The 20,510-nt window shown below is 37.9% G+C and overlaps 4 protein-coding genes across 7 annotated transcripts; 2 read left to right on the forward strand and 2 right to left on the reverse strand.

The window, feature by feature from the left end:
• The first annotated feature begins 1,093 nt into the window (after positions 1-1,093).
• Positions 1,094-5,995, forward strand: LOC109856033. Its single transcript, XM_020430851.1, has 2 exons — positions 1,094-1,164; positions 5,720-5,995. Exons 1-2 carry the CDS (start codon positions 1,120-1,122, stop codon positions 5,993-5,995), a joined length of 321 nt encoding a protein of 106 aa, XP_020286440.1. The 5' UTR covers positions 1,094-1,119.
• Positions 5,996-7,387: 1,392 nt separating this feature from the next.
• LOC109856011 (U3 small nucleolar RNA-associated protein 4 homolog) lies at positions 7,388-11,398 on the reverse strand. 2 transcript variants are annotated; one of them, XM_020430800.1, is made up of 5 exons: positions 11,316-11,398; positions 9,998-10,121; positions 8,333-9,875; positions 7,621-7,923; positions 7,388-7,541 (listed from the first exon to the last, which is right to left on the reverse strand). In XM_020430800.1, the coding sequence occupies exons 2-5, from the start codon at positions 10,099-10,101 to the stop codon at positions 7,425-7,427; spliced, it is 2,067 nt and encodes a 688-aa protein (XP_020286389.1). In that variant the 5' UTR covers positions 10,102-10,121; positions 11,316-11,398; the 3' UTR covers positions 7,388-7,424. The 2 variants fall into 2 exon arrangements, with proteins under 2 accessions (XP_020286389.1, XP_020286390.1); XM_020430801.1 differs by lacking the exon at positions 11,316-11,398 and adding an exon at positions 10,187-10,202.
• On the forward strand, positions 11,353-15,523 carry LOC109856012 (protein lifeguard 1-like). 3 transcript variants are annotated; one of them, XM_020430802.1, is made up of 6 exons: positions 11,353-11,551; positions 13,420-13,482; positions 14,055-14,159; positions 14,255-14,444; positions 14,535-14,805; positions 14,937-15,523. In XM_020430802.1, exons 2-6 carry the CDS (start codon positions 13,434-13,436, stop codon positions 15,294-15,296), a joined length of 975 nt encoding a protein of 324 aa, XP_020286391.1. In that variant the 5' UTR covers positions 11,353-11,551; positions 13,420-13,433; the 3' UTR covers positions 15,297-15,523. The 3 variants fall into 3 exon arrangements, with proteins under 3 accessions (XP_020286391.1, XP_020286393.1, XP_020286394.1); XM_020430804.1 differs by lacking the exon at positions 11,353-11,551 and adding an exon at positions 11,571-12,031; XM_020430805.1 differs by lacking the exon at positions 11,353-11,551 and adding an exon at positions 12,086-12,402.
• A 680-nt stretch (positions 15,524-16,203) lies between these two features.
• LOC109856025 (ras-related protein Rab-10) lies at positions 16,204-18,672 on the reverse strand. The gene is made up of 5 exons (XM_020430833.1): positions 18,410-18,672; positions 17,705-17,765; positions 17,488-17,626; positions 17,317-17,406; positions 16,204-17,196 (listed from the first exon to the last, which is right to left on the reverse strand). The coding sequence occupies exons 1-5, from the start codon at positions 18,534-18,536 to the stop codon at positions 17,011-17,013; spliced, it is 603 nt and encodes a 200-aa protein (XP_020286422.1). The 5' UTR covers positions 18,537-18,672; the 3' UTR covers positions 16,204-17,010.
• Between the last annotated feature and the right edge of the window lie 1,838 nt (positions 18,673-20,510).

Here is a 20,510-nt window from a genome sequence, read left to right on the forward strand (position 1 = left end):
GAGTAGGATAGTATTCATCGCGCCTCCGGGGTTTCGCGAGAGGAGGCAGGACGAGAGCCGGACAGTGGCGCGGGGTCGTAAAAAGTTTCTCGCTCGCACGAATGAGATTGGGTCGAGTGTGTGTTCACGACGACACGGCGGCGACAAGAACGACGACGACGACGACGATGACGACGACGACAACGACACCGCGTTGATTTTGTCGCGGCTGCTCGTTAAAACGCGAAAAAAGAAGAAACCGCGATGCAGAAAGATGAGAGAAAGAACGCAACACTATGTGGAAGAGGCAACGCCGGGCGCGCGCGCGTCCTTGCGAGTTATGATTATTGCCGCACGGTCGCGACTTTACAACCGGCTGTGTTACTCGTAGAAGCAATTGCATGCGCGCACCTTTGCATCCCCGGGACATCCTTTCCTTTATTCTCTTATTTTCTCTCAGTGTTATAGAAATTACCGAAGGAATTTATTGTCGAGCGCCAAAAAAAAAACACACGTTTATATTAATTTGTTAACGATCTAAAATGCTAATTTTTCATCAATGCTCTTTTGCGCACCACATATATAATGCACATCGGGGAGAGACAGCGATATATTTGTTACAGATGTTAATACATGTTTTTCACATATGTGACCTTTGTTCTCGACGCGCTTCTTCGTGCAACATTCGCGCGTCGAATTAACGCGCGCACGTCTGTGTGTTGAGCGATTTACGCGGGGAGCAATGAAAACGGCGTATGGGGTCGCAAAAGCGGAGGTATTTTGCTCTCGCGCAACAGTCGCGCGCCCCATTCACCAATCCCCCCTTTATTCTACAGGCTACTGGCATTCGTTGCTCTCTTCGTAAATCGCTCAACACACAGACTACCGAAGCGATACAATATTTCTCGTTGCCGTGTGTCGCGCCGCCGCAACGCGCCGCCGCTGCGCTGGCCGCGAATGACATCGGTCGCTTCGGTGCGATACCAATAAATACGGACTTTGCGAGAACGACGGCGGCGCGACTCGGTCTCGCTGGCGGTATCTCCGAACGGCTTAATGGCGCTGTTAACTGCCGTATTATTTAACGTGGATTTATGCATCGGAGCAGGCCGATTAAAACGCCACTGCGGTTAGCGAAGGATGGCTGCCGCGCTTGAGGGAAACGGTGAGGAGAAGAGAGGAGAGGTATGTAGGGATAAGGATGCACAGACGTTGGTCGCCGTATCTCGTGCTCTTAATCCCTCGTTATAGCTCGCTCTGATAAACAGCCGCTCCCGGTGGCGGCAAAGAGAGTTCGTCGCGCCGACGGTGAAAAATGCGGTAAACGATTACGACGACGTTACCTTCGGCGACGTGTGAACCTCGTCGTGATTCAACTTAACGCGTCGGGGAAGAGGTCCGTCTTTCTTCCTTTTGTCGCGATTGAAGCGTCCCGGTGCGTACAACACGCACCCGCCTTAAACGTCCCCTTTCTTCGGACTTATGAAAAAAGATCGCGAGAAAGTTCATGTGTCGCAAATCTACGACGTAAACGTCGCGTTCTTTGTGTTAATATTTATAAAGAGCTTTCTCTTCTTTTTTATGAAAAGAATAATTGACAAAAAATAAGCTTCTTATAGTCGTCTCGTAAATATAACAATTCGCTCTGCAACGTGAAAGATTGAGCGATGCGTAAATTTTGTATTTCCTGGAGATTGCAACCGTTGCATTCAGCGCGGAAGTGTGCGCGAGAATCGCGCTTAAGTCGGGTCGGGAGCTTTCCAGGACGAAGAAGAGAGAGAAATCCCTGGCACGCGGAGAAACGGAATAATTCTACGCGTTCGCGATGCATACGCGAGTGGCTGTCGACAAGGGTGTTGGGAGGGATAACAAGAGAGAGAGAGAGAGAGAGAAAGAGAGAGAGAGAGAGAGAGAGAGAGAGAGAGAGAGAAAAAGACAGTCGTAGGGAAAATGAGAGGGGAAAGGGAAACGCGGTGGTTGGAGCGGCGGTCTCGTACATCATCCAACGTCACGATCGCTGCCAATGGGATCTTGGATATCAGGTGATGCTATTGGGGATTTGCATCTCCTGGTCGCGCCGAATGCATGAGAGAGGCGAGGTAGCTCTCTCGTCCGTGAGCCGGTTGGCGCGACGAGAACGATGGGAAATCCGGTTGTGCATATATATATATATATATATATATGCGCGAATAAGACGAGGACGCAGACAGTGCGCATATGGGGTGCTTCGAAATTAAGCTGTGTTACATATGGGGTCGAATTCTTTAATAAATTTTCTTTGACAGATTTTCGCCGAGATAGATTCTGTGATATGTATCGAAAAAAACAAACAGAACACGCGCTCCGCGTATTTTGTTACTTTAATTGTACAAAATAATGCAATTATCAACAAGATATACGAGCAAAACAAATTTAATTCGATATTTTATAGATATTGTAAAAAGGTTAAATTTGTTATTTTCAAATGTGTGGGAGAGGTTCGCAACGAAATCTCATCGAAAGCTTGACAAAATTGATGGTGCGTGCCGAGAATTAATATGAGCGATGAGCGAGCAAAATTTTCTTTTGCTGTCAAGAGATCATCTGCAAATTTGTCACAGTAATTCACGGCGTTTGATAGGCATTTAATTCAGGACCACCCTGTAGTTCTCGCGACAAGCACGAGAAAGAGACACAAGTAGATAGCTAGATAGTGGAAACGGGAGAAACGAGGAGAAACGGAACATGGTCGATGTGTCTAGCTAGCGCAACCCGGCTGACTGGCTGGCTGGTTCGAGTAGTAGCTAGCTAGCTGGCTGGCTGGCTGGCTGGCTGGCTGGCTGGCTGGCTGGTTCGGCTGACTGGATCAACCGGGGACCGTCTAGCTCGCGTCTACCCCGCCAGCCCGGCATTATCTATACGTCTAGACACCCCTGCGCCACCGAGAGAAGACCATAGCGGTTTGGCGCTCCGCTTGTAATTTACAGCGCGCTCCGCCGTGTCTCTACACCCACGAACTCTCTCGCTCCTTCATCCCTCTCTCTTTTCCTCCCTCGCCATCATTCTCTCTCTCTCTCTCTCTTTCACTCCTGACGGCAGCTAAGATCGCGCCTCGTATGTACTTTCTCGCACTTGAGTTTTTCCGCGTGCCCTCACCGTTTCCTTCTTTCCTCTTTCCTGCCTCTCCCCATCTGACGCCCCTTCATTTTTCTGCCATCCGATACCGGCTCGAGTGACTTGGGAGATCGGAAGTTCACCGACGCTATCGTAAATCTCGCATCTAAATTGCAAGATCGGTTTTCTTATCATGTAAAACGCGAAACGCAACGAGAACGGGATAATTTAGTGACGTAGCACTCGAATTGTTATTTTAAAATACTCGTAAATTTACGACTATTTATTTGAGAAGTGTAAAATCACAGGCATTTTTAATTAAAAGCGGATAGACAAAGAGTAAGTTACTTGCCAAGTTTACCAGTTAGGAAACATGTGTCTAATTGTAAAGAAAGTTTACAAAAATTCTTCATTTCGGATAATTAAATTTTCAATGTAACGTAATGAATTTCCTTGTCGATTTAAATAACTCGCATAGGAACGTGACGACTGGCGCAAACCTCCATCCGCGATAAAATATAATACACATTTGCGACTCGCTCCCGCCCGTTGATCCATGGACGCTATGTTTGATCAGTTCCGTAACGAAAGGATTAATACGTACTGATACGCGCAAATATATCCGCAAATTGGTAGAATGCTTTGCACGTGATCTCCGTTCGGAATTTTTCCCTTCCGCCGTCAGACTTTTTTTTTATATGACTATTCTATAGCTGTGTTAAAGAGAAAGCTCTGTTAATCCCCCGGGCACTAGATAAAAACAAACTCCACTCGAAGCACGAAATATGCGTCTGCGGGGCCGAGAAGCAAAGCAAAGTTTCAAATCGATTCTCCGCTAAATAAGCGGCGCGGTAAGCGCTTTAATTTAGGATTGTCGGTATCGGCTCGCATTTCGCCGAAACAATCGTGACTCCCGCCGAACTCTGTTGTTTTTCACACGCAGTGCGTTGTTTTTTCAAGATTTTATTCGAACAGATAAATCGATACAAGGTTATCGCTATTTTGACACACAACTCGCGCTACGATGTTTTTTTTTACGGATTTAAACTAAACGAATAATACATCGCGCGAAATGAATCTCGAGCGCGCTACCAAAATACATGTTGTTTTTTTTAACTTAGCAGATTTATTTGTTCAGATTTATAATTCAAAAAACACATCTAAAAAAAAAAAAAAATAATATTCAAAAATTAAACAAAATATTCGAATATGTCACGACGAGTTTTTCATATCACATTTTATTCATTATCCAGATCTCTCTCATTCTAATTCCACGCGAGAATCTTGTCGCTTTGCATTCCTAACATCACTAAAGCGGCGAACTACTCGGATAGTAGTTATGCCAGAATGACAGGTGGATACGGCGACGAACTTTCGAATTTCGAAACGGCGGGTGAGAGACGGAATGGCGCGGGGATTTTCTCAGGAATATTGTAGATCGAGCAGCTATGCAGATTGCGACGAAGATAGATAGATAGATAAACGGGAGCAGACCGAGACACGAAGAGCGCGAAAAGACAGAGAAAGAGAGAGAGAGAGAGAGAGAGAGAGAGAGAGAGAGAGAGAGAGAGAGAGAGAGAGAAAGAGAAAGAGAGAATAGCGACAGTGATGAAGACGCAGACGATGACGTCGAAGTTAGGAGTTGAACGGGCTGACGCTTTAAGCGATGCAAGCTACAGACATTCCAAATAGCAGTGTCGAACGTAGATAGATTAATCGTAATCTGAGTACATTGCACTTTGCAGCGTCTCTCTCTCTCTCTCTCTCTCTCTCTCTTTGTCTCTCTGATACTTTCCTTTGTTCTTTAAAAATGTTTACAATAATCAGTAAATGTTCTTCTCTCCCTTATGTTCTGCACAGTTTTTTTTAATCTAATTATCGACGACCAATGCTGATAAATCTAGATTCCATATATGTATATATGTATATATATATATATTGGATAGATCTTCTGCGATTAATCTTCAATTACTTTACACGTGTTCTCTCTCTCTCAAAAAAAAAAAAAAAAAAAAAAAAAAAAACAGATTTCTCATTCGCCGTGTAATTCGCGAGAGCAATAAAAACATTTCTCGTTTCTTCCGAAGAAATCGAGAAAACTTCATTACTACTTATCATACGTCGCGATAACTATAGTAACAGGTCGAGATTATCGAACAAACCGCGCATAGTACGCTTCTTACGGTCGGCATTCATTATTGAAGATCCTGTTCGCGCGAAAACATATCCACATAATGTCTGACGAAAAACAAGACAAACCGATCATAGTGGTTGATAGATTAGTCCCCGTGAAACTCGGCAAAAGCAAAGTGATCGCCGATAATATTCGGTAATAATAACATTCGATATAAAAAAAGACAGAGTTCGCGTTTTGCGAACATACGATACATTGATGCGAGTAGTTCGTCGATTTTTTTTTTTTTTTAGTAAAGAGGTGAATTTTCTCGAGAATGCATCACGTCGATCGTGGCTGCAAAGGTACCGGTATTTGACCGGACAATTTTTCCACGAGGTAAGGACTCAAAAAATCGCGAACGTGCGCATATACGCACGCGAGTGATGCGGTATAAAAAAAAAAAGAAGAAAGAACGCGCAAACCGCAGACGAATTTTAAATGTGTGTTTTTTGCGGGTGTCACTGACCGTAGGTGTTGGCGGAGGAATGCAGAAAAGCGGGACTTCCGGTGGACACTTTTGAGCGTGACTTGCCGGAAGACGCGGCCGAACGTTCGCCAATTCCTTTGAAACCCTCGCCGACATTCCCGAGAACTACGTCCGCCGAGATCGGCCATCGATCCTCCCGCGCGGAATACAGTCTGGAATTCGCGGGTCGTTTGTACGTCTCGCCAAAGTGGACGATTGAACCCCCCACGGACACTCCGGAATTGCGCGCGACGCAACAGAAATTTCTCTTTCTGGGTTGAAGTCTCTGGGTGATACAAAAAATGGAAAAATATAATAGAGATAAAAAAAAAAAAAAAATGATGCGCGCGTCACATCAGTATCGATGTAGATATTCGTGTGTCGTCGATAGTGTAAATAAATCAGATTTAATAAACGATTTTTATAGACACGTGTTATGTTATTATAAAAATGGCAAGTGTTCTCTACAACATGATGTTCGTCCCGTTCTGTCTATCAATCGCCATTTTTATATTTAGACACATAATTCTTAATGGTCGCCTTATATTTTATTGACTTTTACCTATCAAAGAAATAACAGTGCTTATGTGTATCGATAGCGATAGATCTTATTGTGTATATTTCGCGTAACAAGGCGACGCTGTGTATAGTTGCATATTGACATAATTGAGTGATCCTACTCGAGATAACGTTAATTCGGGGAGAAATTAATTATGTTACAATAAATAATGAATTATTACACGCACGCAATTAATTGCGTGCCAATTATCTATCATCGATATGCAGTTGTCAATAATTGAGTTGTTAATAATTTACCTTTTGTATCTTCGACGCACTTGGCTGAGAAAATAATACAAGATGTGCGATGATTTGAATCGATAGATCAGAGCGGTGGATGATCACAAATATTGTAAACACTGACACTACACACATTATCGTGGTTTACGATAAACCAACGCAATTTCGCAAAGAAAAACATTGACGACACATAGTTTTATCCGCGGAATTTACTTTCGGATAGTGACAATATTGCGAAAAATAATGTGAACAAATTCAAAGCGACTCCGCAGTCGCTGCGACGCGTGCATAACTAAAATGGCTGCCGCAAGTCACTGATACGTCAGAATCGCATTATCGAAGAAAGCGATATATATCGATATTGCGATATATCGGAGTATCGAGAAACTGTTGTGACTATAGCGGCGTCCACAATCCATTTTATCTAAAATTAACATTAAAAATTACTTTATCGAACAAATACAAAAAGTAAAAAAATCGATGTTATCGATTATTAATCCGCTTAATTATTATCGACAAACATATTTATACATAAATATACTTTTAACGATTGTCAATTTATTGCACTTTTTACGCAGTTTTTATGAGAAGAAATATAACTGAAAATATGGCACAAATTCCATCGATTGTAGAAAGTCTATTTTACAACTAGAACATTATTTACAAGAGAAACTCGCACAATAAATATTACAATATTATAAAGACCACGGATTTTAAAATTAAAATTATCGTTGTATGCTAGAAGTATGAAGAACACTAATAGAAATAATTATTTAAATGTATAAATAAATCTAGAAAATATAGAAATAAGTTTAGAAAAAAGTATAAAATCTAGAATAAAGTATAAAAATTTATTTATTTTTTCATTACTTTTACTAGTATCTCGTGTTTGCAATTATATATACATAATATTTATATACCAAAGACCTTTTGCTTTAGCGTCGGTGGCAATTTCTCCGACAATGAGGTTGGATTCACCTCAATTGCAACCAACTCCTCGTTATTCAACCAATTCAAATAGACAAGATGCTGCAAATAATAAATTCATATTTCGTCATTTTTATCAGTAATTGCTTAAAAAGAAATGTGTTTAAATCGACAATTTTACCTTGTACTTCTTGACAATTTGAAATGCGAACTGAGATTGTGAGCTTGAAAGTGAGTTGCTGTCTTCTGTAACTTCTCCATTTTCACGTTTCGGAATCTTTGCTTCCTTTTCTGGCACTTCGCCGGTTTTGTTGATAACGTATATACTTGAATCGTCTTGCATGATTATAATGTTTTCATTACTAGGATCGAATAAGATGTTTGTTACCGGGAACGGACGTGCCCACCATTGTTTCGGCAGCCGACTTAGGAAATTCTTGGAAAATTCTGTGTACTGTCTATTTGGTATGTTATATTCGACAATCTGGAAAAAAAATCAATCTTTTTTAAATTATTTATATTAATTTGCTGTTTTTAATTATCTCAATTTACAGAACCTATGTTTATTCGTTTACTATTATGTGCATATGTGTGTGTGTCTTATAAGTTTATCTTACTTAGATAACTGAAGGCTTCATAAAGTCCATATGAACGGATAACTCAAAATAACGGGCTTATAGAAGCAATTACGTCTAATATCACGATATAAAAATAAAGTCGTAAGAATACGGTTGTACAGATTCATTACGAATTTTTACTGCCGCAGGTCATTAATGTACTTTATGACGACATATTATATTTTTACCGGTTATTATGTTAATGCTTGTGTATAACGTACGGAAGAGCTACGTATTACGCAATTTAAAATCACATATAGCACGTCATTCGTTTACCTTATGATCGGAATACACTATGACGAGATTTAGCGTGTCCTTTTGCACGGCCATAGCTGTCGGCGGACAACTGTATTTGGGTAATTTCCATGCTTTGATCGATTCCGGTGTGATACCTTCTCCAATAAAATACGTAGCAATTATGGACTCCCGATCCGCGAGTACAAGATATCTGTTGTCTGGAGAGAAACACACGAGACTGACGTTTCTGATGGATTCTTTTGTCGTCTGGAACGAGCCGATCAAGTTCAAACTCAATTTGTAGACCTTGAACAGCGTCACAGTGTTCTCTTTTCCGTCGTTGTTGATAGTGGCGAATAACTTGCCGTTTGTGCTGAACAGCATCTTCTGTATTCGGTTCATGGATAAATCGGTATCGTTTCTGAGCGTCAGTTGAGCGTCTCCTTCTACCACATCAAAATTAAAGACTCTAATGTGAGTGTCAGTTGAGTACGCGATTGTTTTGGAGTTCTTGTTGATTGCGTAGGAGATGATGCTTTCGTCACCCTTCGTCTTTAACTGAAGTAATTTTATGGGTTCTTCATCCAACTGATGCAGCATAGAATTGCCTATTAATTCTGGAGGATCTTTCGTGATTGTACCGAGTCTCCACAATTCCAGATAATTGGTGTACCGTAACAATATACATCGAGATTTTGGACAAATTGTGGCGTAAGGCGATTGAAGTAACGGAGGATATTTTACTAGATTTTTGGGTGGATAAGACGATACCGCTAGATATCCGTCTACTCCAGCTGAATAAAGCTTTCCGTTCGCTTCCACCAGAGCTCTGACATCATGAATATGCAATCTTCTTTCGATTCCTTTTACCCATTGCGACTTACCGCTTGATTTTAGAACTACCTTGCTGAAACTTCTTACAACCGGGTCCACACCCGCACAATACACCATATTCTTTTCATATGACAAGGTAACGGATAATATATCGGCTGTATGACTCTCATGGGATTCGATCAGTACTCCCATATGTGGATCCCAGAAGCACAGAAACCCCTGAGAGTCGCCAGATATGATTACATTGTCATCGGTGACAGCAAGGCACCAAATTATCGTGGCTTTTCTAACTTTAGTTCTTGTAGTAACCATTTTATGTATTGCGTGTCCAGATACAACATTCCATACTCTGATAGTATCTGGGGAACCGGTATAAATCATTTCGCCTGTATTATCCCATTTAATACACAAAATTCTTCCAATTTGTTTGTCAAATATTCTATTGTGAATTAATTTATCTTGTTGCACAGAAAAAATGTTAATATATCCATCTTCTGTGCCCACAGCCAAATACGTGTTCTCATGATTTACATCCATGCACCAGGCTGCACCTCCTATTACAGTGATTTCATACTTGATTCCTAATGTTGTTAAATCATACTCTACCACAGCACCATCGAGACCAGTCGAAAACAGTCTGGTACCGATCCAGAGTATGCTTTCCACCGAGTTTTCGGCGTGACCAGCGATAGTGCACTCAACAAACGGAGCACATCTGACGTTCCAGATTTCAATAGTATTGTCGCTTCTATAAAACAAAGAAAGATTAAATAAGTCATGTATAAAACGTATTATTACAATAAATAACTTTGTTGCAAGTTTATTATATAATACTAAAAAAATGCATCGTGACAAGTTCTTGAAACTAACCTCGCAAGAGCCAATTTTTCCGTTTTCGGTTCATGACTTAAACAAGTCACGGATTTTGGTTCAAGATTATAAAATCTGATATTGTGTATGCGATACGGAGCCATAGGTTAGATTTTTCTTATGTCTGTATTATTAAATACATGTAATTGCAAACAATTACAAATATATGTAATTTTATGTAAATCTTACCATGTGTAAAAGAGTACATAACTAGGTTTGGTTTGGTGCATATATGGCTCAAAGGACCGTTTCAAGCTAGTCCATACGCCATTCTAAGTCTTTAAAAATCGTGACACAGGTCCTAAACCGTGGTTTGGGTACAAGCCACGGAGTTGTACGTTCGTTAAAATTAATGATAAACCGAAAAAGTCGGTGTAAAAACACCGAGAATTGTCCAAAAATATCTAAGCGTAACTACGCACATCCAACCGGTATGGCTGATGCAACACTTCTTTTCTCTATATATAACACTACTGTGTGCACTGCCCACAGACTTCGGAGTACATAACTATACACAAGCAACATAACCAAAACTCACACACGTGACAAAAGCGGCGTTTTGTTGAAAATCGTAAGCCTAGCACACAAGAAAGAACTTATTTCTGATTGGTTGATCTTTTTATTACTTAAATATGTGTTCCTGGCTTTAGCGTATAACGTGAACTATAGATTTTCAATAATGCACAGGTTTTGGAATGTCAAAATGCAAGTTTTCTCTCTAAATTAGAACATTTGTATTATAGTTTATTGAACTTTAATTGTTAAATTTCAATATATACACTTAAGTTGTAACATAACTGCTTAATAACAGTCTATAAGCTATAATATCCGTCACTATAAAAAAATACTTGAATGTTTACAGCAATTAAACAATTTTTTATATATATAATCTAATATCGCTTTTATAGTTACTCCAATTTTTTACACAATATCGCACTTACTTAAAAAAAAAACTTTTTCTTCTGTTAAGTGATAAATTTTATTGCATTTAATTTTTTTCTTCTTTTTTACAATTTAAAATTCAAAAACTAAGAGTTCTAACTTAGAACTATAGAAAATTAGACGGAGACAAAAGAGTTCGATCGTTTTAGAAATTTTGAGGCATCGGAGTTGGCGGTATTGCGCGCGATACACTCGTTGTGAAATTTTTCCGCTTTCGCGATTATCATCAGAGATGTTGTTTCTCGAAATGTAGAACGAGAAAGGATCAGTCAAGAATTTTCAACGCATATGAAAAATAGGTCACGCAGCGTGGGCGAATAAAAAATAAAATATAACGCGCAAGCGCTACAACAACGCCTTAGGTCGGTCTACTAACTTCAAGTCGGTCTACTTCATATCGCTCGGATTCAGCGGCGTACTTCGGTTGAAACGCCGGCGCGTGGTTATCGAATGTTCCACGCAAAGTGTATATATAGTGTGGTACAGTACGTGTGATTGCGTCGTCCGGATTAATGTTCAAGTAAACACCAGCGAACACGGTTGGTCGTCTTATTGCGCTGTGCGTGCATCAACTTCCGCAAAAAAAAAACCAAAACATCTTCGAGTAACGAGGTAAACACACATCCGCATCGCAAATATTCGGAGAGCCGCACACGGACACAAACACGATTATCGATTGCGACTATTTCAAGAGTGCACACAGCAGTGACGCATCAAGATTGACGTGTGATATTTGTTTTCGCGTTCGGTATAAGATGTACAATCATTTCTTCGTTTTCGCGTTCGATGTTTACCCATCTTCGCAAACTGCGAATATGCTGCTTATTGTTTCAACACGCGGAAAGTAGAGCAACGCGGTAATAAGAGACTTTCGTGACGTCTTCGTGCACTTGACATCGCGTGCAATTTACGGAGACCACTAGAAAGCGCCATTGCCGCGGACTATATAATCACGATAGATTTTTCTCCGGTTCGATAATATACGAGCGCGGGGCTCTAACACGATCGAAGTTGATTTTGAAGGACAGTGCACACGGAGAATTGTGCACATCGAGAAACATTCGAATAATATTTGAATATTCATATTTCCCGGTGCGTACTTCGTCTTTTTTATATTTTGCGCGGAATGACATTATCGCGTTTTGTTGGAAAAACTCGAAACTTTATCTCTTATTGATTCAACCAAATTATATGTATGTGTCACATGTATGTTTTTACAAGTTTATCCAAGATAAAAAAAATGTATATGTGTAAGAGTCGTGTTAAGTATGACGTGTGTATATACACAAACCACACACATACGCGACATATTTGCATTAGATTTTTCCGGGAAAACTTCCTACAATCATGTACTGTCATTTAATCTCTCGCACAAACACATACAGACGTGATTATCACGCAATATCGCGTAATGAAAAATTCGTTATCGTGACAAAACTGCGAGTATCGAAAAGAAATATTTGGTAATTAGTGCACATCTTGTTCCGCCTCGCTGCGTACTATCGTCGAATTTTCGCGGATATTTCCGTCTTTGCTTGCATCATCGTTTACAAAACTACTGCGTGCTCCAAAATTGTGATACTCGAGTCATGCAATATAATACATGTTTATTGTTATAATACAGAATGGTTGTTTTTTGTTTTTAATAGATAGCGCGTGTGAGATAAGAATGCATTCGTGTGTAATAGCAACACATTGTACACAAAACTACACAATGTATTCTATACGTAATTACATGTGTGAATAATACGTGCTTGATACTAAAAAAACAGGACCTTTACGTAAACTAATGCTTTTTCAAACTAATTTTTATAATAGTTTAAATCTTTCTGAATAAAATAATCTGGATTATCTATTACAATTTATAAGCGTTTTAGTCAGATAGCTGGAAGAGTTCTATCTCTTATTGCTTATCTATTTAACATTAATAAAAGCATGAATCAGAGACCTTAGTGGAATGTATATGTATATATAAGTTTTTCCAGGTGTTTGCCCATGACTTTATGAACAAACGCATGAGACGTTATTTATGTCTTTATATGTATATATATATATATACTTCCTTAATTTGTATAAATTGCTATATCGTTACATAACTCTTTAACATATTTTATATGTCTGTCTGTATCTTGTTCTCATTGCATCTATATGTTTAAACATCTATTTACAAGAACTTTAACGATCAGAAAAATGAATTATGTACACATATTACTTTTCAAAAAATTATAAAAAAGAGAAACATATTTTTTAACATAGTTGTACACTTATTATTACAACGTGTGTCAACGTGTATTATTTAAAAGTTTCTTCTTTTATTAACAATTACACTATATATACAAATGCAATGTAACTCTGAGATGTAATATCTGCAGTAATTGTATATGTATTAAAAAGTTGCTGATTTAATTGTGAATTGCAGTTCTCTTAAATGTTTTTTTCCCTAATAGAAGCCTAGTTTATAATAATAGGTTCTTTTTCAGCTAAAAACCAAAAGATGACAACTTGGCAAGCACCTGGTGCGGGGTTCTATCCAGGGCAACAAGGTTCTGATCTATTTCTTTCCGTTTTTAATATCTTTCTTTACTTTATATTTTTTCCATTTTTTAATTATTTTATTGTTATATTCAAAGTTCACTTCAGCAGATTATTCAGTCAGCAACTATTGTCATATCGCTGGCATAAACACATATATACATTAAATACATTATTTCACACTTTCGATCATTATTTATGTATATATGATGACTTTTATTGCCATTAGAAAAATAAAACCCATTAAGATAAGTTAATATATATTCAGATATCAATTTTAGTTGTGTGGTGAAGAAGGTATGATTAAGAAATGCCATTAATAAGATAGACTCGTATATTTCAATACACTCACGCAATACATATCGCAACAAGCTGTATCAAGTGTAATTAACATATTCAAGATGCCAATTTTATTGCACAGTCATGGTAAAATTTAATTTTACAGAAACATAAAACACTCATTATATACGTACTTAGTTGGCTGCTGTTAGTGCACAGAGTTCTACAAGATGCTTATGATCCAGGTCGCATATACAATGTGTTGTAATGTTGATATCTATGTTTCCCAATTTTGACTGTGCAGGTCCGTATCCCCAGCAGAATCCCGGATATCCGCCACCAGAAGGTTATCCATATCCTCAAGGTCCTCCGGGATATCCTCCACCATATCCTGGTGCAAATCCACCAGGTATGTATATGTATATATAACTCACACTAATACTTTAAGAATTAAAAAACTGTTATAGCTGTTTATTCATGTATTATTCATTCGCATGTGAATAGGTCCAGGATTTATACCTCCAGGTGCTCCACCATACGGAGAAGCGCCACCACCAGTCAATCCAGAATACGGTGGAATACCACCAACAGGTCATCCAGGAATGTACGGGACGGGTTACGGGGAAGATCCTTTGCAGGATGAGGTCAAAGGTTTCGAATTCAACGATAAAACTATTAGGAATGGCTTCATTCGGTGAATATCATGGCCCTTTAAATTTAGTATTGTCTTTACGTGATAAATACATATACAAGACGGACATAAATGTATATTCTTCTTTTATAGGAAAGTGTATAGCATCTTGATGTGTCAGTTGGTTATCACACTTGGAATGATTAGTTTGTTCCTCTATCATGAACCTACAAAAAAATGGGTCAGAGGCCACACAGAATTGTTCTGGGTTGCCTTCGCCGTAACTATCGTTTTGCTTATATGCATGACCTGCTGCACCAACGTCAGACGTAAATCCCCGATGAATTTCATATTCTTGTTCATATTCACATTCGCGGAGGCTTTCTTGCTAGCTACAGCTGCATCGACTTACGACTCACAGGAAGTAAGTCATCTGAGAATTCTCTGAATTTTAATTTCGAGTATTGCAATGTATAAGTGCTGCATTACATTGTATATTTTTTTACTTTTATAAAAAATCTTCATGTACCTATCTATATAAAAATATTTTTGCAGGTCATGCTAGCTGTTGGAATTACGGCAGCGGTCTGTCTAGGATTGACCATTTTTGCATTTCAGACGAAGATCGATTTTACCGGACTTCACAGCTTTCTATTTGTTGCTACACTTATTTTACTTCTTTTCGGCCTGATCGCAATGTTCTGGCACGGCAAAATTATAACGCTGGTTTATGCTGCGCTTGGTGCACTAGTGTTTTCTGTATATCTAATTTATGACACGCAAATGATGATTGGCGGCAAGCACAAGTATTCCATCTCTCCAGAGGAATACATTTTTGCCGCGTTGAGTCTATACTTAGATGTTATCAATATTTTCATTTACATCTTAACTATTATTGGCGCTTCGCGAGATTAATTTCTGTCAATTCGAATATTTGACTTTTGTCCTAACGAAACAACCACTACAAAGTACACAGCCAGCTTTTACTTATTGCCGTCCTGCTCTGACTCTCTGTAGAATTGTCACACTGAGAGCGCAATGTAGGCGAGCAAACAATAAAAAGCATTGGTAATACTTCAATTTTTACGAAGGAATGTAACTTTTACAAATTTTCAAACATACTTATGTACGCAAACACAAACCTGGATGCGAAGTCTCTTTTTATCTTTAAATGAATATAAATCCGTATATATAATTAATAGAATACAGCTTAATAGCATACCTATATATTGTTATATTATTTGTATTATAAAAATATCATATTTATATAGTTTTACTGTTATTTTGATTAATATACGTATTTGTGTCACTTAAGATTGTTTTTTTCTTTGAAAAAAATAAGCAATTTGGTATCTTCTATTTTGTATTTCTTTGAAAAGACTCCAATATTAATGTGATTGATAAATGTATTAAAATGTGTCTAATTAAATATAAAGTTAGTATAATTAACGTAATGGTCATAAATATATATGTCAATATATAACACTCAACAATCTAGTTTATAGTATATTATATGACTGAAATCCCAGACAATCTTCAAAGATGCTTTGGATTGTCCATATAATGTGTTTAGCAACTTGAGATTGTATTCCTCTTCGTTCATGTTTGAATAATAAAATGTAATTTATCCTCTCTACTCCCTTCATATAATTTTCTCTTTTTCCGAATCTGAATAGTAATAAAAAAAAAAGAAAAAAAAAATATATATATACATAAAATTGTTTTCCCAGCTTTGTTCTCTCAATCTATATATGTACGTGCGATATGATATGTATGTGTGTATATCGTCTAGGAAACATAAGAAAACCAGTTTTTTTCGAAATTGTGAATATTTATATTTATAGTAAATCGGCCGTACACAAAACGGTAGAAGCTTTTAGTTTTAAGCTTTCTCACCTTAACTTAACGTACAAATACATAAGCATGTGTGGTGCGATTATCCACATAGGAAAGCGTTCAATATCCAAAAAGATTATAAAGATCAAAAGCTGACACTCATACTCACATCACTCAACATTGGTAACAAATTGCAGCCTCATAACAAACAATACGTCCTAGTTGTTTTGTTTTTTTTGTTCGTACAACAATGCGATCTTATTTTCATGTAGAAACATGAGGATTCATCCAGTGAAACTTATCTATTTATGTAACTTATATAAATAAAATTATACAAATTTATATAAGTTACATAATTGTATAAATTACATAGGTTTATGTAAATGTTTGCATTATGAACTACTGAAACTTTAGTTTGTCTATATGTTTGTTATAGATACACATGTATGAATTAGGAGTTGTAAGTTTATAAACACAATGACATTGCAATTGTTTTATGCGAGAGAAACTATTGAGAAACTTAATTTTTAGCTATCAAGAATCCGTTGTTTTTGGGATCTTTTGAATGTCTTTCTATGGAGCCCGATCTTTCGATTGAAGCATAGAAAATTTGTATTTTTTTATCAAAACAAAAAAGTGAGATTGAGTTACATCTGATCAGGCAGTGTCGTGAAGTGTTTATATTATGCTTTAAATTATGCACTAAGATCTATCGAGGACTCTATCCCAAGTGGCACGAGCTGATATATGTATAGTTCGTTTTATGCGCCGTTAAAATAAATAATATATAAAATTAGCAGCACCGATTCGAACTTCTTTCTACCCTTCGATCAACTGTCACTCTGTCGGGCGCATCTTGTGGTTCCTTGCCGTGCGTTTTGTCCAATATTGCTTCAGCTAGCTCGCTAAATGCTCGATCAATATTAATATTTGCTTTTGCAGATGTTTCCATAAATCTAATGCCATGTTCTCTCGCTATCTACAGATAAGAAACAAAATCTTGTTTACAAAAATATGTATCTTTGTACGTGTGTGACAAATTTATTTTTTATATGCTGAAAAATTTTTAAATGCTTGTATAACATAGTTGAATACTTACTGCCTCTCCCTTTTCTGTGCTAACAACACGTTTCTCCTCCATATCACTTTTATTTCCTAATATCATTTTTTCCACATCTTCATTTGCATGCTAGAAAAATATTCACAGAAAAAAAAAAACTAAGTAATATATATAAACTTGTATAAATTTACATGTAAGTATTATACATACTTCATCGATATTTCTCAACCATTTTACAATATTCTCAAATGTCTTTTCATTAGTAATATCATAAACAAGCATAATTCCCATAGCACCTCTGTAATATGATGTTGTAATAGTGTGAAATCTTTCTTGCCCAGCTGTATCCCTACAAATATAAAAATGATATAACATTAAAAATGCAAAGTTAAAATTTAATAATTATATGTGCCCATCTGCCACTTACCATATCTGTAATTTGATTTTCTTGCCTCTCAATTCCACTGTCTTGATTTTGAAATCAATACCTGAGAAAACAGTTCGCGTTTTTTTTATTAACAAAAGAAAAATCATTTTGTCAAACTTACAACAAACTGTATATAATTGTTGTTACTTTGCAATAATAAAAAGATACAGTATTAATTTGTATACATTTCATTTTTTTACTTTTTGAATTATAAGCCCATGAATACGTCACATATACCTTATGTACATATTATTTTCATAAAATAAGAGCTCATAAAATATCTGCAGCATGTATTAAATGCATATATTCATCGAAGACAAAGCAATTACGAACAGGTGAAACCTCGCAAAAGCAAAGTACAACGATTATTTCTTTCCCGAGAAAACACGATCGTAATTGCATCCTGGTCGACGTATACGTGTGTGTGTGTGTGTGTATTGTACGTGTGTGCGTCCGCACGCGCGTTCCGTGTCCATGAACTTTTGCACACGGAAACGATCGGCGACGCGCGATCGGCTTGTATTGAATAGAACTTTATAGAACACGAAGCGGACGTTTTTCTTTCATCGACGAGAAAATGTCGCGATGTTTCTAACCTAATTGTCGAGAAGAAAACGCAAGCTTGTAATCGTCATTAAAACAGTGATTCCCGGTATTTCCGTCTTCTTCTATATCTGTCTCTCTCTCTCTCTCTCTCTTTCTCACCTATCGTAGAAATAAACGTGGTGGAGAAGGCATCGTCCGAAAAACGGAACAATATACAGGTTTTGCCGACACCGGAGTCGCCGATGAGCAACAGCTTGAACAGCAGGTCGTACGTCTTCTTCGCCATTTCACCGCCGAGGCTTGTTCGTGTACACGAGAGATAGGCGCCGTCAAAGAAGTAAACAAGTATGAGGACGTGCGCGCGGACAAGTACTTGCAGTAATCCCGCGTTGGTTGACTCGTCACGATCGGTAGGAGCAGCAGCAGCAGCGGCGGCGGCGACGACGATTCTCCGCGACGCGCCGATGCTCCGTACATGAACGTTACGGCACCGGTTATAGTCGGCTCAAGGTCGAACGAGGGCGCGTCTCCCGACGAGCTGCGATGTATGTATTGTACCGGGTGAACCGGTCGCGGAGAGGCGGTGGACTATTAAAAGACGGCGCGACGTCACGCGACGGCCAAGTCAACACGACGCAGAAGCCATCGGGAGGTAAAAACGTGGGGTAACTTTTATTATAACTCGCTCGCGCGCTCGCTCTCTTCTTTACGTGTGTGTTTCACTATGTTACACCGCACTCGTGTAGGCCGCGAACCAGCGAGATCGAACGGCTGAGTCGTGTTACCGGCTGAATGAGTGCGCGATTCGCCGCGGCGCGACGCGATACAAAACGCGATGTAAAACGCGGCGCCGCGCGTCACACGCGACGTCGTCGACGCGGTGGAGTCTCCACCGTGGAGATTCGTGGAGGCCGTATCTGAAACTGCGCCGATAACTTCCTCCTCGCCCGATATCGCGGTGGCATACCGCGATAAAGGATCGCTTATCTTTATCAAAAGTTCTCACACATATTTTACATTTTTCGTGAGGAAAAGAATATTGATATACATAATTTTTATATATTTTTATATGATATTACTTTTTTCACATTTTTTATCCTTAAAATTTGATATCTAGCAATATTTTATCGCACGACAAGTTGTTATATGTTTAACAGAAAATAATACTATTTCATTTGTGAAAATATGTTAAGATTTGAAAATTTGGCAAATATATAAAAATATATTTGTAATATTAATTTTTTTTATTTTATATTAAAATATCGTTGCATGAGCATGTAATACACAAGAGTTGTGATTATTTAATTTCTAATTTCTATCAATATGACACCCTGATGAAGTAATGATCGAAATACAATCGCAACACGTGCATTAGTCTGATAAGACACATCTTTACACAAGTGAAAGCTGACGCACGCGTTTCTTTTTTTTTCCAGAGTGTCTTGACATTTGAAACATACATTCCGCCTGTTGACTTTCAACAAAGACACACGTGCTAAAGATAGACGACTTAGATGTGTGCGTCAGTCACGTAGGCAGAAAGTTCTCCTTCCACTATTGTTGATGATATTGCTCGTCTATAATGACATATCAATTTTTTAACATGTTCGTAAGTATGTATGTATTTTGAAGGGGAGTAGAAATGGAAAATTTTGATCAGATATAAACAAGAATACGTATAAATAAAAAACAAACTTGGCAACCAGAAAGAGAGAAAAAATTAATACTTTTTTTTTAAGCAAAAAAAAACTAAATAAGATTTAAAGAATAATATGCGTTAAATGTCAGAACTAAAACACATGTTCTCAGAAAAATTTCACACACACAATAGCGTAAGCAACTGTATGAATTTATAATCCCTAACGGGACTCTTGACGAGTCGATGTCGATTAAAAATTGGCCCATGTTACCGATATGATACGATCGATATTCCACGAGATTCTCAATTTACGCGTAGTATTTCATTCTCTACATGCATTTTACTCCTTCATTTCCCAAAGTTAAACGATGTAAAAAACAAAAACAAAAAAAACTAATACACAAAAATTTATTAAATAACTCAATGTACCAAAAAAAACTAATTTTAACAATTACAAAGAAAAACATGTAGTCATGATTGTAGTAAAATAATTTGATCGGTGCATCCGGAAAGAAAGACAGAGTACAAAAATTTTTTGTACTCTGACAGATGATCAAGAAAATGTCTCGCGTGTTTAAAGCACGCATCTTTAATGACTACGCAAAGGTATAGTCACGTGGT

Source organism: Pseudomyrmex gracilis, unplaced genomic scaffold, assembly GCF_002006095.1.
Source record: "Pseudomyrmex gracilis isolate BER0280 unplaced genomic scaffold, ASM200609v1 scaffold_105, whole genome shotgun sequence".
In the NCBI taxonomy this organism is placed as follows: domain Eukaryota; kingdom Metazoa; phylum Arthropoda; class Insecta; order Hymenoptera; family Formicidae; genus Pseudomyrmex; species Pseudomyrmex gracilis.

Bases quoted from the DNA above. Each gene is read 5' to 3' on its own strand.
- LOC109856025 (XM_020430833.1), bottom strand. From the start codon at position 18,536: ATGGCGAAGAAGACGTACGACCTGCTGTTCAAGCTGTTGCTCATCGGC. The intron at 17,407-17,487 runs GTATGTATAATA...ATATTTTTCTAG, and splicing joins GGTTGAGAAATATCGATGAA to CATGCAAATGAAGATGTGGA. The intron at 17,197-17,316 runs GTAAGTATTCAA...TCTTATCTGTAG, and splicing joins GCACAGAAAAGGGAGAGGCA to ATAGCGAGAGAACATGGCAT.
- LOC109856033 (XM_020430851.1), top strand. From the start codon at position 1,120: ATGGCTGCCGCGCTTGAGGGAAACGGTGAGGAGAAGAGAGGAGAG. The intron at 1,165-5,719 runs GTATGTAGGGAT...CACTGACCGTAG, and splicing joins GTGAGGAGAAGAGAGGAGAG to GTGTTGGCGGAGGAATGCAG.
- LOC109856012 (XM_020430802.1), top strand. From the start codon at position 13,434: ATGACAACTTGGCAAGCACCTGGTGCGGGGTTCTATCCAGGGCAACAA. The intron at 13,483-14,054 runs GTTCTGATCTAT...TTGACTGTGCAG, and splicing joins GTTCTATCCAGGGCAACAAG to GTCCGTATCCCCAGCAGAAT. The intron at 14,806-14,936 runs GTAAGTCATCTG...ATATTTTTGCAG, and splicing joins CGACTTACGACTCACAGGAA to GTCATGCTAGCTGTTGGAAT.
- LOC109856011 (XM_020430800.1), bottom strand. From the start codon at position 10,101: ATGGCTCCGTATCGCATACACAATATCAGATTTTATAATCTTGAACCA. The intron at 9,876-9,997 runs GTTAGTTTCAAG...TTTGTTTTATAG, and splicing joins GAAAAATTGGCTCTTGCGAG to AAGCGACAATACTATTGAAA. The intron at 7,542-7,620 runs GTAAAATTGTCG...TATTATTTGCAG, and splicing joins AAATTGTCAAGAAGTACAAG to CATCTTGTCTATTTGAATTG.